The sequence below is a fragment of the Oncorhynchus nerka genome, unplaced genomic scaffold (assembly GCF_034236695.1).
Source record: "Oncorhynchus nerka isolate Pitt River unplaced genomic scaffold, Oner_Uvic_2.0 unplaced_scaffold_690, whole genome shotgun sequence".
In the NCBI taxonomy this organism is placed as follows: domain Eukaryota; kingdom Metazoa; phylum Chordata; class Actinopteri; order Salmoniformes; family Salmonidae; genus Oncorhynchus; species Oncorhynchus nerka.
In genome coordinates this window covers 1-15,000 of record NW_027040475.1, presented here as the reverse complement: position 1 = coordinate 15,000, position 15,000 = coordinate 1, and the positions used below count along the sequence as shown (strand labels likewise).

The 15,000-nt window shown below is 44.8% G+C and overlaps 1 protein-coding gene across 1 annotated transcript in view; it reads left to right on the top strand.

Moving 5' to 3' along the window:
• LOC135571212 (plexin-A4-like) overlaps positions 1 to 14,985 on the top strand; it is a gene marked incomplete at its 3' end in the record, with an annotated part of 129,481 nt that extends 114,496 nt beyond the window's left edge. The window contains exons 9-14 of the mRNA XM_065016999.1: positions 2,568 to 2,719; positions 3,892 to 4,024; positions 4,844 to 4,980; positions 5,689 to 5,856; positions 5,969 to 6,062; positions 14,834 to 14,985. Of these exons, the coding sequence (XP_064873071.1) occupies positions 2,568 to 2,719; positions 3,892 to 4,024; positions 4,844 to 4,980; positions 5,689 to 5,856; positions 5,969 to 6,062; positions 14,834 to 14,985 (836 nt within the window). The remainder of the gene's footprint in view (positions 1 to 2,567; positions 2,720 to 3,891; positions 4,025 to 4,843; positions 4,981 to 5,688; positions 5,857 to 5,968; positions 6,063 to 14,833) is intronic.
• Positions 14,986 to 15,000: the final 15 nt, after the last annotated feature.

Below are 15,000 nucleotides of genomic sequence, written 5' to 3'. Positions count from 1 at the left end.
AGTTAGTCATGCTGTGTGTAGACCAACTCTCCTTTATGAGTTAGTCACGTAGACCAACTCTCCTTTATGAGTTAGTCCAACTCTCCTTTATGAGTTAGTCATGCTGTGTGTAGACCAACTCTCCTTTATGAGTTAGTCATGCTGTGTGTAGACTAACACTCCATGAGTTAGTCACGAGACTCTCCTTTATGAGTTAGTCACGTAGACCAACTATCCTTTATGAGTTAGTCATGCTGTGTGTAGACCAACTCTCCTTTATGAGTTAGTCACGTAGACCAACTCTCCTTTATGAGTTAGTCACGTAGACCAACTCTCCTTTATGAGTTAGTCATGCTGTGTGTAGACCAACACTCCTTTATGAGTTAGTCACGTAGACCAACTCTCCTTTATGAGTTAGCCATGCTGTGTGTAGACCAACACTCCTTTATGAGTTAGTCATGCTGTAGACCAACTCTCCTTTATGAGTTAGTCATGCTGTGTGTAGACCAACACTCCTTTATGAGTTAGTCACGTTCCTTTATGAGTTAGTCATGCTGTGTGTAGACCAACTCTCCTTTATGAGTTAGTCATACTGTGTGTAGACCAACTCTCCTTTATGAGTTAGTCATGCTGTGTGTAGACCAACTCTCCTTTATGAGTTAGTCATGCTGTGTGTAGACCAACACTCCTTTATGAGTTAGTCACGTAGACCAACTCTCCTTTATGAGTTAGTCATGCTGTGTGTAGACCAACTCTCCTTTATGAGTTAGTCATGCTGTGTGTAGACCAACTCTCCTTTATGAGTTAGTCACGTAGACCAACTCTCCTTTATGAGTTAGCCATGCTGTGTGTAGATGAACTCTCCTTTATGAGTTAGTCACGTAGACCAACACTCCTTTATGAGTTAGTCACGTAGACCAACTCTCCTTTATGAGTTAGTCATGCTGTGTGTAGACCAACACTCCTTTATGAGTTAGTCATGCTGTGTGTAGACCAACTCTCCTTTATGAGTTAGTCATGCTGTGTGTAGACCAACACTCCTTTATGAGTTAGTCACGTAGACCAACTCTCCTTTATGAGTTAGTCATGCTGTGTGTAGACCAACTCTCCTTTATGAGTTAGTCATGCTGTGTGTAGACCAACTCTCCTTTATGAGTTAGTCACGTAGACCAACTCTCCTTTATGAGTTAGCCATGCTGTGTGTAGATGAACTCTCCTTTATGAGTTAGTCACGTAGACCAACACTCCTTTATGAGTTAGTCACGTAGACCAACTCTCCTTTATGAGTTAGTCATGCTGTGTGTAGACCAACACTCCTTTATGAGTTAGTCACTCTGTGTGTAGACCAACACTCCTTTATGAGTTAGTCACGTAGACCAACTCTCCTTTATGAGTTAGTCATGCTGTGTGTAGACCAACTCTCCTTTATGAGTTAGTCACTCTGTGTGTAGACCAACTCTCCTTTATGAGTTAGTCACGTAGACCAACTCTCCTTTATGAGTTAGTCATGCTGTGTGTAGACCAACTCTCCTTTATGAGTTAGTCATGCTGTGTGTAGACCAACTCTCCTTTATGAGTTAGTCACGTAGACCAACTCTCCTTTATGAGTTAGTCATGCTGTGTGTAGACTGTTCAATCTCTCTCTCTCTCTCTCTCTCTCTCTCTCTCTCTCTCTCACTCACTCACTCACTCACTCACTCACTCACTCACTCACTCACTCACTCACTCACTCACTCACTCACTCACTCACTCACTCAATCACTCACTCACTCACATACACAACCAAACACTGGGTTGCACACACCTAATCCCTCATATGAGATCTGCCCGGGCATTGCCTTGGCCGCGGCTCGCGTGATGACCTCACCCGGCCAAAACGGGGCGAGCGCGGGGAATAGTTTAATCTAATTGGCTGGCAGCAGATATCGTTGGCTGGCGTTATCGTGCGCCATTGGGAAGCTTCCTCATGACAGCCATGCTGAGTGGGTTTTTAATCAGGACCGGTTAACAAGCCCTCTAACTAAGACCCTACACACTGCCCTGGAGATAGCACTGTACTGCTTCTGATCCAGATTAAGGTTGCGTCCCAAATGCTACTCTCTGGTCCAAAGTAGTGCACTATATATGGAATAGGGTGCCATTTGGGATGAAGCCCAGACCCTTGTCTTTTACACCAAAGTCAGATGAATTAGGAATATACTGTAGAGTTATCATCATGTGAAGGAGAGGGGTTTCATGCTCAATGCGTGGTGGAGACTTTAACGCACTGCATTATGGGCCTTCTGACTAATTGGGCTGCATAGAGAGACAGACAGCTGCTGTCATTAATATAGTTATCATCAACACCGTGTCATTCAGAAAGATTTATGACACTAGGTTTTTGACTGTAAGGCTAATAACAGCAGCGCTGCTAAACACCATCATAACCAATTGGATCCAGAATCTCCTCTCCCCTGTAGCAGTTCCCCAGGTCAGGTCGTTGCTGCAAATGACAACATGACCTGGTAAAGTAAAACTCGTAGGAAGTTGGCGTCACGGCGCTAAGCTATCAGTCTATTGTTGTTAATAATAAGTCTCTCTTTGCCCAGATCACTCCGCTGCGGGGGCCTCGGGAAGGGGGCACCCTAGTAACCATCCGGGGGGAGAACCTGGGCCTGGACTTCAGTGAGATCCAGGGGAACGTCAGGGTGGCCGAGGTGGACTGTACCCCCGTCCGCGAGGGATACATCCCCGCAGAACAGTGAGTACACGGTCAGGGTCATTCCAAATCACAGGCTGACCACAGACCCCGGTGCAAACTCTTAGACACAAGGTCATCTGAGGCATACACAGTCACTACTGAATCCCAGTCACGTTCTCTCTGACCGCACCTAAACCACAGAACAACTCCTCAGGTAGAGGGTCATGGGATTCAGTGAGCCTGAGAGAGTGTGACTGGGGGGTGACTAAAGCAGTAAGCAGAAACAAGGTGTGCTGTACAGTCAGTCACTAAGATACCAGAGTAAGTGGAGAGGCTTGGTGGAAGGTCAAAGTCACATCTCAAAGTTGGCATTTAGATTGTGATGTGTTTGGACAAGAGAAAGGCCACGTCGGATCATAACAGACCACCCTAATCGAGATTTCACACACACACACACACACACACACACACACACACACACACACACACACACACACACACACACACACACCTTTATCAAGTGAGCTCTCCATTGAACTCCACTAGACAGTTTGCTGCAGTGCTGTTGTGTGAGATCATTCTGCTGTGCAGCACTGATTTTAAACCATCAGGCAGAGAGGGGCTTTATGAGAACCCACCTAATCCCAGGTTAAGACTTGAATATAATAATGTATTATCTGGCAGGGATTTGGAGGCCCCATGCTGCCAACTCCCTGCCAAAACCTCCATTCATATTCATATGACCTTAGCAAGCCTTCCTCCTCTATTCACTACCTCAGCGTTCCTATAGAGAAGGGCTGGGAAGAAATGTGTTAGTGTGAAGGGCTCGGTGTGGTGAGAAGCCACTTTAAACACTTTCAGCAGTTTGAGTTCATTTGATGTGTGGCACTGACCTGTCGTTGTGTTAAATGTGTGGGTTAGACCAAAATGTCTATTCTGTATTCAAATCATGAGAATGAGAAGAAGAAATGAAGCAATGCTGTGTGTGTGTGTGTGTGTGTGTGTGTGTGTGTGTGTGTGTGTGTGTGTGTGTGTGTGTGTGTGTGTGTGTGTGTGTGTGTATGTGTGTATGTGTATGTGTATGTGTATGTGTATGTGTATGTGTATGTGTGTGTGTGTGTGTGTGTGTGTGTGTATGTGTGTGTGTGTGTGTGTGTGTGTGTGTGAGTGTGTCTGTACATAACTGCATTGTAGAAGCATAATGAATCATCAACACTTCCTCCTGTTTGTAGGATAGTGTGTGAGATGGCGGTGGCAACGCCGAGCCAGTTCGCCAACTACGTGGAGGTGTGTGTGGGGGGTGTGGGGGTCAGAGAGTGTCCCAAAGAGTTCAGGGCCGTATACTCCAAGTACTACTACTTCGTGGTGAGTAATGTCTGTCAGACCAACAGATATTGTAGATGTGTGTGTCTGCCATATGAAGCATAGAGAACATACTGTATATTTTTTATATGGTTTATTTGGTTGGAAAAAGTCATTATAGAATATAGATTATAGAATGTATGTAGTTCACTTAGTTAGTGATCTAGCAATATCTAGGCTATGTAATTGATTTAATTCTGTAGACCCTGTTGTTTGTATGTCTCACTGTGTCCTAAGAGCTGTACTCATCACTTCCCTACATAGAACACTAGTGTGAGGAGACAGGCAGTTCTTAATGTCTCCAGGGGGAAAATGGACCAGGAAGGGCCATATAATCTGCTTTCTATATATACGCACACACACACACACACACACACACACACACACACACACACACACACACACACACACACACACACACACACACACACACACACACACACACACACACACTTTATAAAACATTAAGAGCATGTCTCTCACCCACTGAAATACAGCCTGATCGTTACCAATATGTGCTTATTTTATGCAGCGATATCAATTTAACACACACACATTAAGGGGAGCTTTATTTCTTAACAGGCCCATATAACAGGATTACATCATGTTAGGTTAGATGTCGTACCATGAAAATACACTGATTATAAGATTATTATGAGATTATTATGAGATTACGACAGAGCAGATAAACTGTTGCGAGATTTATACTTCAACTCCTCTGCTTGTTCCTGTTCTGTTCTCTCACTGCGATGTGATTGGTTGACATGATTTTTATAGATGCATCTGATTGGACGATCTTTGACCTTGACCTTTGATCCCTAGGTCACCAGACTGATCAGCCTGAAGCCCAGCCGAGGGCCCGTCTCCGGGGGAACCATCGTCAACATCACCGGTAGCAACCTGGACGCCGGGAGCAACGTGTCCATCATGTTCAAGGACCAGAAGTGCACATATCACAGGTAGGCACGCGGAGGGGCTAATCAGATTATTGGCCAATAACATTATCTATCACAATTATCTCTGAGTCTGATCTGTTTGTCACTCAAGAGAGGACCAGGAACATTGATTTTCATACAGAGTGAGAGAGCGACAGAGCGAGAGAGTGAGCGAGAGAGAGATAGAGAGAGAGGGGGGGTTCTCGTTCGGGCAATCAGATTATCTATTCACATATATCTCTGAGTCTGATCTTCTGTCACTCAAAAGGCGATCAGCTGTGCTTGTTGTCATCCTCTGGCCCTGTGGTGAAAATCCATAGCTACATTAAGACTTCTGAAAGACTTCCTGATCCTAATCAATAACGTCTATAAAAACCAGACTGTGCCAACGGCTTCCCCCAGTAAAGCTAAAAGACGAGATCCCTGCTGGCTGCCTGGCACAGAGATGTCTTGAGGAAAAAGCTCAAACATTCCTAAGTTTAGAAAAGTGTCTTTGATTCTACTGTTATAATTGTTGATTTAAAGAAGGATTCTGGGAAGTTTTCATGTGAACACCTGGTGACATTTCCCCCTCATTGTTATATTCAGATGCTCCGTAGTCTAGTCCATTATCATAATGTCAGCTACATTGTAGCATAAGTTGGTTCCAGGTCACAGTTGTACTTTCAGGTAGTAGTAGGGCAGACCGGTGAGACCATTGAGGTAAAATACTTCTCTCTCTCTCTGCCATAGGAGGGGCGGCCAGTGGATCACGTGTCGCTCCCACGCCTCGCTGCAAGGATATGGAAACGTCAGTGTGTCAGTGACGGTGGACAAGGCCCGCATACAGAAAGACTTGAAGTTTGAGTACGTGGAGGACCCCACTATCATCAAGCTGGAACCTGAGTGGAGCATCTTCAGGTGAGACGACAGGGAGCAGGCAATGGGACCAATTATAAAAGCCAATCATAAGTGTGAGTGTGTGACCAAGCAAGCCATGGTGTTGCCGCTCTCCCCTCTCTCTCTACCACAGTGGACACACACCTGTGACTGTGACCGGCACCAACCTGGACATCATACAGAGCCCCCTCATCAGAGCCAAGTACAACGGTCGAGAGACGGTCAACGTGAGTAGAACATGGTCAATGAGAGGTCACACCCAACGGTCTAACCATGGTCAATGAGAGGTCGGTCGAGAGACGGTCAACGTGAGTAGAACATGGTCAATGAGAGGTCAACCTCTAACCAACGACACCTCTAACCAACGGTCGAGAGACGGTCAACGTGAGTAGAACATGGTCAATGAGAGGTCACACTCTAACCAACGGTCAATAGCCTCAACCCTTTACACTCGTGCGAACTAAGGTCAAATCCCCACAGGAAACCAATGAAAATCCTTCAGATATGTTTTCCAAGTCTGGAACGGATAGCGATGTATGGACAAGGAATGCACTCCTACAGCAGAGAGACAAAGGTTGTATTACAGTAGATTCCAATAACAGTGAAAGCCCTGTTTCTCTGTATCCCTCCACTCCAGACAGAAATCCCTGTTTTACCTGTATTCCTCCAACCCAGAAAGAAAATCAGTTTCCCTGTCTCCCTCCAACCCAGAAAAAGAAAGTCCTGTCACCCTGTATCCCTCCACCCCAGATTATGTTTCCCTGTCTCCCTCCACCCCAGACAGAAAGCCCTGTCACCCTCTATCCCTCCACCCCAGATTCTGTTTCCCTGTATCCCTCCACCCCAGACAGAAATCCCTGTCATCCTCTATCCCTCCACCCCAGATTCTGTTTCCCTGTATCCCTCCACCCCAGACAGAAAGCCCTGTCACCCTCTATCCCTCCACCCCAGATTCTGTTCCCCTGTATCCCTCCACCCCAGACAGAAAGCCCTGATCCCTGTATTCCTCCACCCCAGACAGAACATCTGTTTCCCTGTATTCCTCCACCCCAGACAGAACATCTGTTTCCCTGTATCCCTCCACCCCAGACAGAAAGCCCTGTCACCCTCTATCCCTCCACCCCAGATTATGTTTCCCCACCCCAGACAGAACATCTGTTTCCCTGTCTCCCTCCAACCCAGAAAAAAAAGTCCATGTTTCCCTCCACCCCAGACAGAAAAAGCCCTGTCACCCTCTATCCCTCCACCCCAGATTATGTTTCCTGTATTCCTCCACCCCAGACAGAACATCTGTTTCCCTGTATTCCTCCACCCCAGAAAAAGAAAATATTTCCCTGTCTCCCTGTCACCCTTCCTCCACCCCAGACAGAACATCCCTGTTTCCCTGTATTCCTCCACCCCAGACAGAACATCTGTTTCCCTGTATTCCTCCACCCCAGACAGAACATCTGTTTCCCTGTATTCCTCCACCCCAGACAGAAATCCCTGTTTCCCTGTATTCCTCCACCCCAGACAGAACATCTGTTTCCCTGTATTCCTCCACCCCAGACAGAACATCTGTTTCCCTGTATTCCTCCACCCCAGACAGAACATCTGTTTCCTTGTATTCCTCCACCCCAGACAGAACATCTGTTTCCCTGTATTCCTCCACCCCAGACAGAACATCTGTTTCCCTGTATTCCTCCACCCCAGACAGAACATCTGTTTCCCTGTATTCCTCCACCCCAGACAGAACATCTGTTCCCTGTATTCCTCCACCCCAGACAGAACATCTGTTTCCCTGTATTCCTCCACCCCAGACAGAACATCTGTTTCCCTGTATTCCTCCACCCCAGACAGAACATCTGTTTCCTTGTATTCCTCCACCCCAGACAGAACATCTGTTCCCTGTATTCCTCCACCCCAGACAGAACATCTGTTTCCCTGTATTCCTCCACCCCAGACAGAACATCTGTTTCCCTGTATTCCTCCACCCCAGACAGAACATCTGTTTCCCTGTATTCCTCCACCCCAGACAGAACATCTGTTTCCCTGTATTCCTCCACCCCAGACAGAACATCTGTTTCCCTGTATTCCTCCACCCCAGACAGAAACCCCTGTTTCCTGTATCCCTCCACCAAGACAGAAATCCCAGTTCCCTGTATTTCTCCACCCCAGACAGAACATCTGTTTCCCTGTATTCCTACACCCCAGACAGAAACCCCTGTTTCCTGTATCCCTCCACCAAGACAGAAATCCCAGTTCCCTGTATTTCAACCATACATAAACCAAACTATCAGATTCCCCCTGGAACCACAGTACCCATGGGAGTTCCCTAACCAGCCCTGAGATCTGATCTGAGGTCTGATTGAAAGGCATGGGGAGAGACAAAAGGCAGTAATGCTATCTTCCTGGTCCATCGAAGAGACCGCCACCGTTCTGCAGCTGTGCTCCAATAGAATAAGCGTAGGGAGCCATTGTTGCTCCAAGTACAGATGGCCGCACTTCAAAAGCCCCCTTGAATCAAAACCCTGTATATTCGCCAAGTTAATTTGCCACGTCCCAGTTTCTCATTTTCGACTATGATCTTTGCAATCATTTTGATACTGCCTGGGCGATATTTATATATAACCTTGCTTGTTTTGAAAATACTTGTCCGCTTCCCCACTATCTGGCCAATTCACTCTTACACACACAAACACACAGCGTTCTCTGCAGTTACAGACGTGTGACGCAGGCGCCGACACCGGGTCAGCCGCACCCCCCATGATTTGTCTGGTTTGATGTACCGCCGTCGTGAGGAACCAATTAAAATGACAGGTTTTGCTCAGAGGGGGATTTGTTTGCGTGGCAGAACGTGTAGCAGAGGTTACAGTGGAGATGTGAAATGCCTCAGAGAGATTCTCCAGGTGGGAAAGTTTTGCTAGAGGCCCTCATTGTGTGTTCTGCCACCTACCACACTGTTGATTTTCTCCAAGTCGTAAAAAGAGACAGAATATTAAAGAGAGAGAGATATAGTGGCCCAGAGAGAGAGAACTACAGAGAGAGAGCTACAGAGAGAGAGATATAGTAGCCTAGAGAGAGAGAGAGCTACAGAGAGAGAGCTACAGAGAGAGAGAGAGATAGTGGCCCAGAGAGAGAGAGCTACAGAGAGAGAGAGCTACAGAGAGAGATATAGTGGCCCAGAGAGAGAGAGCTACAGAGAGAGAGCTACAGAGAGAGAGATATAGTAGCCTAGAGAGAGAGCTACAGAGAGAGAGATATAGCTACAGAGAGAGAGACAGAGAGAGAGATATAGTGGCCAAGAGAGAGAGCTACAGAGAGAGAGAGAGATAGTGGCCCAGAGAGAGAGCTACAGAGAGATATAGTGGCCCAGAGAGAGCTACAGAGAGAGCTACAGAGAGAGATATAGTAGCCTAGAGAGAGAGAGAGCTACAGAGAGAGAGATATAGTGGCCCAGAGGGAGAGCTACAGAGAGAGAGAGCTACAGAGAGAGAGATATAGTGGTCCAGAGAGAGCTACAGAGAGAGAGATATAGTGGCCCAGAGAGCTACAGAGAGCTACAGAGAGAGAGATATAGTGGCCCAGAGAGAGCTACAGAGAGAGCTACAGAGAGAGATATAGTGGCCCAGAGAGAGAGCTACAGAGAGAGAGATATAGTGGCCCAGAGAGAGAGCTACAGAGAGAGAGATATAGTGGCCCAGAGAGCGAGAGCTACAGAGAGAGAGATATAGTGGCCCAGAGAGAGAGCTACAGAGAGAGATACAGTGCCTTGCAAAAGTATTCATACCCTTTGCGTTTTTCCTATTTTGTTGCATTACAACCTGTAATTTAAATAGATTTTTATTTGTATTCCATGTAATGGACAAAATAGTCCAAATTGGTGAAGTGAAATGAAAAAAATATATTGTTTCAAAAAATTCTAAAAAAATAAAAATGGAAAAGTGGTGTGTGCAAATGTCTTCACCCCCTTTGCTATGAAGCCCCTAATTAAGATCTGGTGCAACCAATTACCTTCAGAAGTCACATAATTAGTTAAATAAAGTCCACCCGTGTGCAATCTAAGTGTTACATGATCTGTCACATGATCTCAGTGTTTATACACCTGTTCTGAAAGGCCCCAGAGTCTGCATCACCACTTAGCAAGGGGCACCACCAAGCAAATGGCACCATGAAGACCAAGGAGCTCTCCAAACAGGTCAGGGACAAAGTTGTGGAGAAGTACCGATAAGGGTTGGGTTATAAAAAAATATCCTAAACTTTGAACATGCCACGGAGCACCATTAAATCCATTATTTAAAAAATTGAAAGAATGTGGCACTACAACAAACCTGCCAAGAGAGGTCCGCCCACCAAAACTCACGGACCAGGCAAGGAGGGCATTAATCAGAGAGGCAACTAAGATAACCCTGAAGGAGCTGCAACGCTCCACAGCGAAGATTAGAGTATCTGTCCATAGGACCACTTTATGCCGTACACTCCACAGAGATGGGCTTTATGGAAGAGTGGCCAGAGAAAAGCCATTGCTTAAAGAAAAAAATAAGCAAACACATTTGGTGTTCACCAAAAGGCATGTGGGAGACTCCCCAAACATATGGAAGAAGGTACTCTGGTCAGATGACACTAAAGTGAGCTTTTGTCCATCAAGGAAAAGGCTATGTCTGGCGCAAACCCAACACCTCACATCACCCTGAGGTCACCATCCCCAGCATCACCAGCACTGTGGGGATGTTTTGATCGGCAGGGACTGGGTGGGAAACTGGTCAGGATTGAAGGAATAATGGATGGTGCTAAATACAGGGAGATTCTTGAGGGAAACCTGTTTCAGTCTTCCGGAGATTTGAGACTGGGACGGAGGTTCACCTTCCAGCAGGACAATGACCCTAAGCATACTGCTAAAACAACACTCGAGTGGTTTAAGGGGAAACATTTAAATGTCTTGGAATGGCCTAGTCAAAGCCCAGACCTCCATTCAATTGAGAATCTGTGGTATGATTTAAAGATTGCTGTACACCAGCAGAACCCATTCATCTTGAAGGAGCTGGAGCAGTTTTGCCTTGAAGAATGGGCAAAAATCCCAGTGGCTAGATGTGCCAAGCTTATAGACACATACCCCTAGAGACTTGCAGCTGTAATTGCTGCAAAGGGTGTCTCTACAAAGTATTGACTTTGGGGGTGAATAGTTATGCACGCTCAAGTTATCAGGTTTTTTTGGTCTTATTTCTTGTTTGTTTCACATTAATATTTTGCATCTTAAAAGAGGTAGGCATGTTGATACAAACCTCCCCAAAAACGATTTTAATCCCAGGTTGTAAGGCAACCAGAATAGGAAAAATGCCAAGGGGGGTGAATACTTTCACAAGCCACTGTATAGAGAGAGAGATACAGAGAGAGAGATACAGAGAGAGAGATACAGAGAGAGAGCTAATGATGCAGAGAGAGTTTGTGAGCCAGAGAGAGAGAGATACAGAGAGAGAGATACAGAGAGAGAGATACAGAGAGAGTTAGTGAGACAGAGAGAGAGATGCAGAGAGAGATAGTGAGCCAGAGAGAAATAGTGAGCCAGAGAGAGAGAGATGCAGAGAGAGTTAGTGAGCCAGAGAGAGATATGCAGAGAGAGTTAGTGAGCCAGAGAGAGATGCAGAGAGAGTTAGTGAGCCAGAGAGAGAGATGCAAAGAGAGTTAGTGAGCCAGAGAGAGAGTGGCAGAGAGAGTTAGTGAGCCAGAGAGAGATGCAGAGAGAGATAGTGAGCCAGAGAGAGAGATGCAGAGAGAGTTAGTGAGCCAGAGAGAGAGAGAGATGCAGAGAGAGTTAGTGAGCCAGAGAGAGAGAGAGAGTTAATGAGCCAGAGAGAGAGAGTTGGTGAGCCAGAGAGAGAGATGCAGAGAGAGTTTGTGAGCCAGAGAGAGAGAGAGAGATGGAGAGAGAGTTAGTGAGCCAGAGAGAGAGAGTTAGTGAGCCAGAGAGAGATACATCCAGAGAGAGAGTTAGTGAGCCAGAGAGAAAGAGTTTGTGAGCCAGAGAGAGAGATAAAGTCCCATATCTATTGTGTGAAATACCACAGTGTGCCATCACAGCAGCAAGATTTGTGACCTGTTGCCACAAGAAAAGGGCAACCAGTGAAGAACAAACACCATTGTAAACACAACAAATATTTGTTTATTTATTTTCCTTTTGTACTTTAACTATTTGCACATCATTACAACACTGTATATACATAATATAACATTTGACATGTTTTTATTCTTTTGTAACTTTTTGAGTGTAATGTTTACTGTTAATTGTTTATTTAACTTTTGTTTATTATCTACTTAACTTGCTTTGGCATTGCTAACATGTTTCCCATGGCAATAAAGCCCTTAAATTGAGTTGAATTGATACAAAGAGAGAGATACAGGTGGAGAGATAGTGAGCCAGAGAGAAAGCGAGAGATACAGACAGAGATACAGACAGAGAGAGAGATACAGAGAGAGATATACAGAGAGAGAGAGATACAGAGAGAGATACAGAGAGAGAGATATACAGAGAGAGATACAGAGAGAGATACAGAGAGAGAGAGACAGAGAGAGAGACAGAGAGAGATACAGAGAGAGATACAGAGAGAGATACAGAGAGAGAGATACAGACAGAGAGAGATACAGAGAGAGAGATACAGAGAGAGATACAGAGAGAGAGAGAGATACAGAGAGAGAGAGATAGAGACAGAGAGAGAGAGAGATACAGAGAGAAGATACAGAGAGAGAGATACAGAGAAAGAGAGAGAGAGAGAAAGAAACAGAGAGAAAAGAGAGATAGAGAGAATGCTAGAGAGAAGATACAGAGAGAGAATGAGAGAGAGGAGAGAGAGAGAGAGAGAGAGAGAGACAGAGAGAGAGAGAGAGAGATACAGAGAAAGAGATACTGAGAGAGATACAGAGAGAGAGAGAGAGAGAGAGATGAGATACAGAGAGATACAGAGAGAGAGAGAGAGAGAGAGAGAGAAAGAGATAGAGAGAGAGCTGAAAGAGAGAGTGGAGAGATGTTTCCTTTTCTAGGGAAATGAAGGTGAACGTAGGCTAGTTATCTCTCAGTGAGTCTGCACCATCACACCGGATCAGATCAAAGACCCATTGTGCGGAAAGAGCCCACCGCTCCAACTGTTCCACTGATTTAGGCCTCCTTTGAGGTGAACACTCAGATGTGTCTGCACTCAGTAGGTGGCGGCCACGTTGAATGGATTAGATCTCTTCCAGGGCTCTGACTGACATGTAAACCTGTCATATGAAAGGGACCGTAATGACTGTAGACTGACTGCAGACCTGCAGTGGTTGGCCCTCAGGAGGTCTGTCTACAAGGGCCTGTTAGGTAGAGTTGTTTCACACCCGACTTCTAAGTGCTGAGAAGTGACTGCAGTGAAGCCCAAAACCATGTATTTAAAACAGGAGGTTAGTTGCACCTTAATTGTGGAGAAACGAGCTTGTGGTAATTACTGGAGGCGGAATCTGTGGAATGGGATCAAATGGGCTTGTGGTAATGACTGGAGGCGGAATCTGTGATCAAATGGGCTTGTGGTAATGACTGGAGCGGAATCTGTGGAATGGGATCAAATGGGCTTGTGGTAATGACTGGAAATGTGGAATGGGATCAAATGGGCTTGTTGTAATGACTGGAGTGGAATCTGTGGAATGGGATCAAATGGGCTTGTGGTAATGACTGGAGCGGAATCTGTGGAATGGGATCAAATGGGCTTGTGGTAATGACTGGAGTGGAATGGGATCAAATGGGCTTGTTGTAATGACTGGAGCGGAATCTGTGGAATGGGATCAAATGGGCTTGTGGTAATGACTGGAGTGGAATCTGTGGAATGGGATCAAATGGGCTTGTTGTAATGACTGGAGCGGAATCTGTGGAATGGGATCAAATGGGCTTGTTGTAATGACTGGAGCGGAATCTGTGGAATGGGATCAAATGCCAATAAGCTCTGTTCCAACCATTATTATGAGACGTTCTCCCCTCAGCAGCCTCCGGTGACTCCTATCAATACTAACATAACTATTACTGACCATGTATCAATACTAACATAACTATATTACTGACCATGTATCAATACTAACATAACTATTACTGACCATGTATCAATACTAACATAACTATATTACTGACCATGTATCAATACTAACATAACTATATTACTGACCATGTATCAATACTAACATAACTATATTACTGACCATGTATCAATACTAACATAACTATTACTGACCATGTATCAATACTAACATAACTATATTACTGACCATGTATCAATACTAACATAACTATATTACTGACCATGTATCAATACTAACATAACTATATTACTGACCATGTATCAATACTAACATAACTATATTACTGACCATGTATCAATACTAACATAACTATTACTGACCATGTATCAATACTAACATAACTATATTACTGACCATGTATCAATACTAACATAACTATTACTGACCATGTATCAATACTAACATAACTATATTACTGACCATGTATCAATACTAACATAACTATTACTGACCATGTATCAATACTAACATAACTATTACTGACCATGTATCAATACTAACATAACTATTACTGACCATGTATCAATACTAACATAACTATATTACTGACCATGTATCAATACTAACATAACTATTACTGACCATGTATCAATACTAACATAACTATATTACTGACCATGTATCAATACTAACATAACTATATTACTGACCATGTATCAATACTAACATAACTATTACTGACCATGTATCAATACTAACATAACTATATTACTGACCATGTATCAATACTAACATAACTATATTACTGACCATGTATCAATACTAACATAACTATTACTGACCATGTATCAATACTAACATAACTATTACTGACCATGTATCATGTATCCGTGTATCTGTCCATCTATAAAATAAATATACTATAATGACATAAAATAGCGTAGTCGTCCATACTCATCACCCTGTGCCTTCTCCTCTCTCCCAACAGATATGCCAGGTGTTCAGCCCCACGTCCATGCTGTGCCAGGCCCCAGAGCTGCCCATCAGCCTGGGCAGGCAGAGGGAGGTGCCAGCGCAGCCCGATGAGTTTGGCTTCATCCTGGATGACGTGCAGGCAGTGCTGGCCCTCAACAACACGCCGTTCATCTACTACCC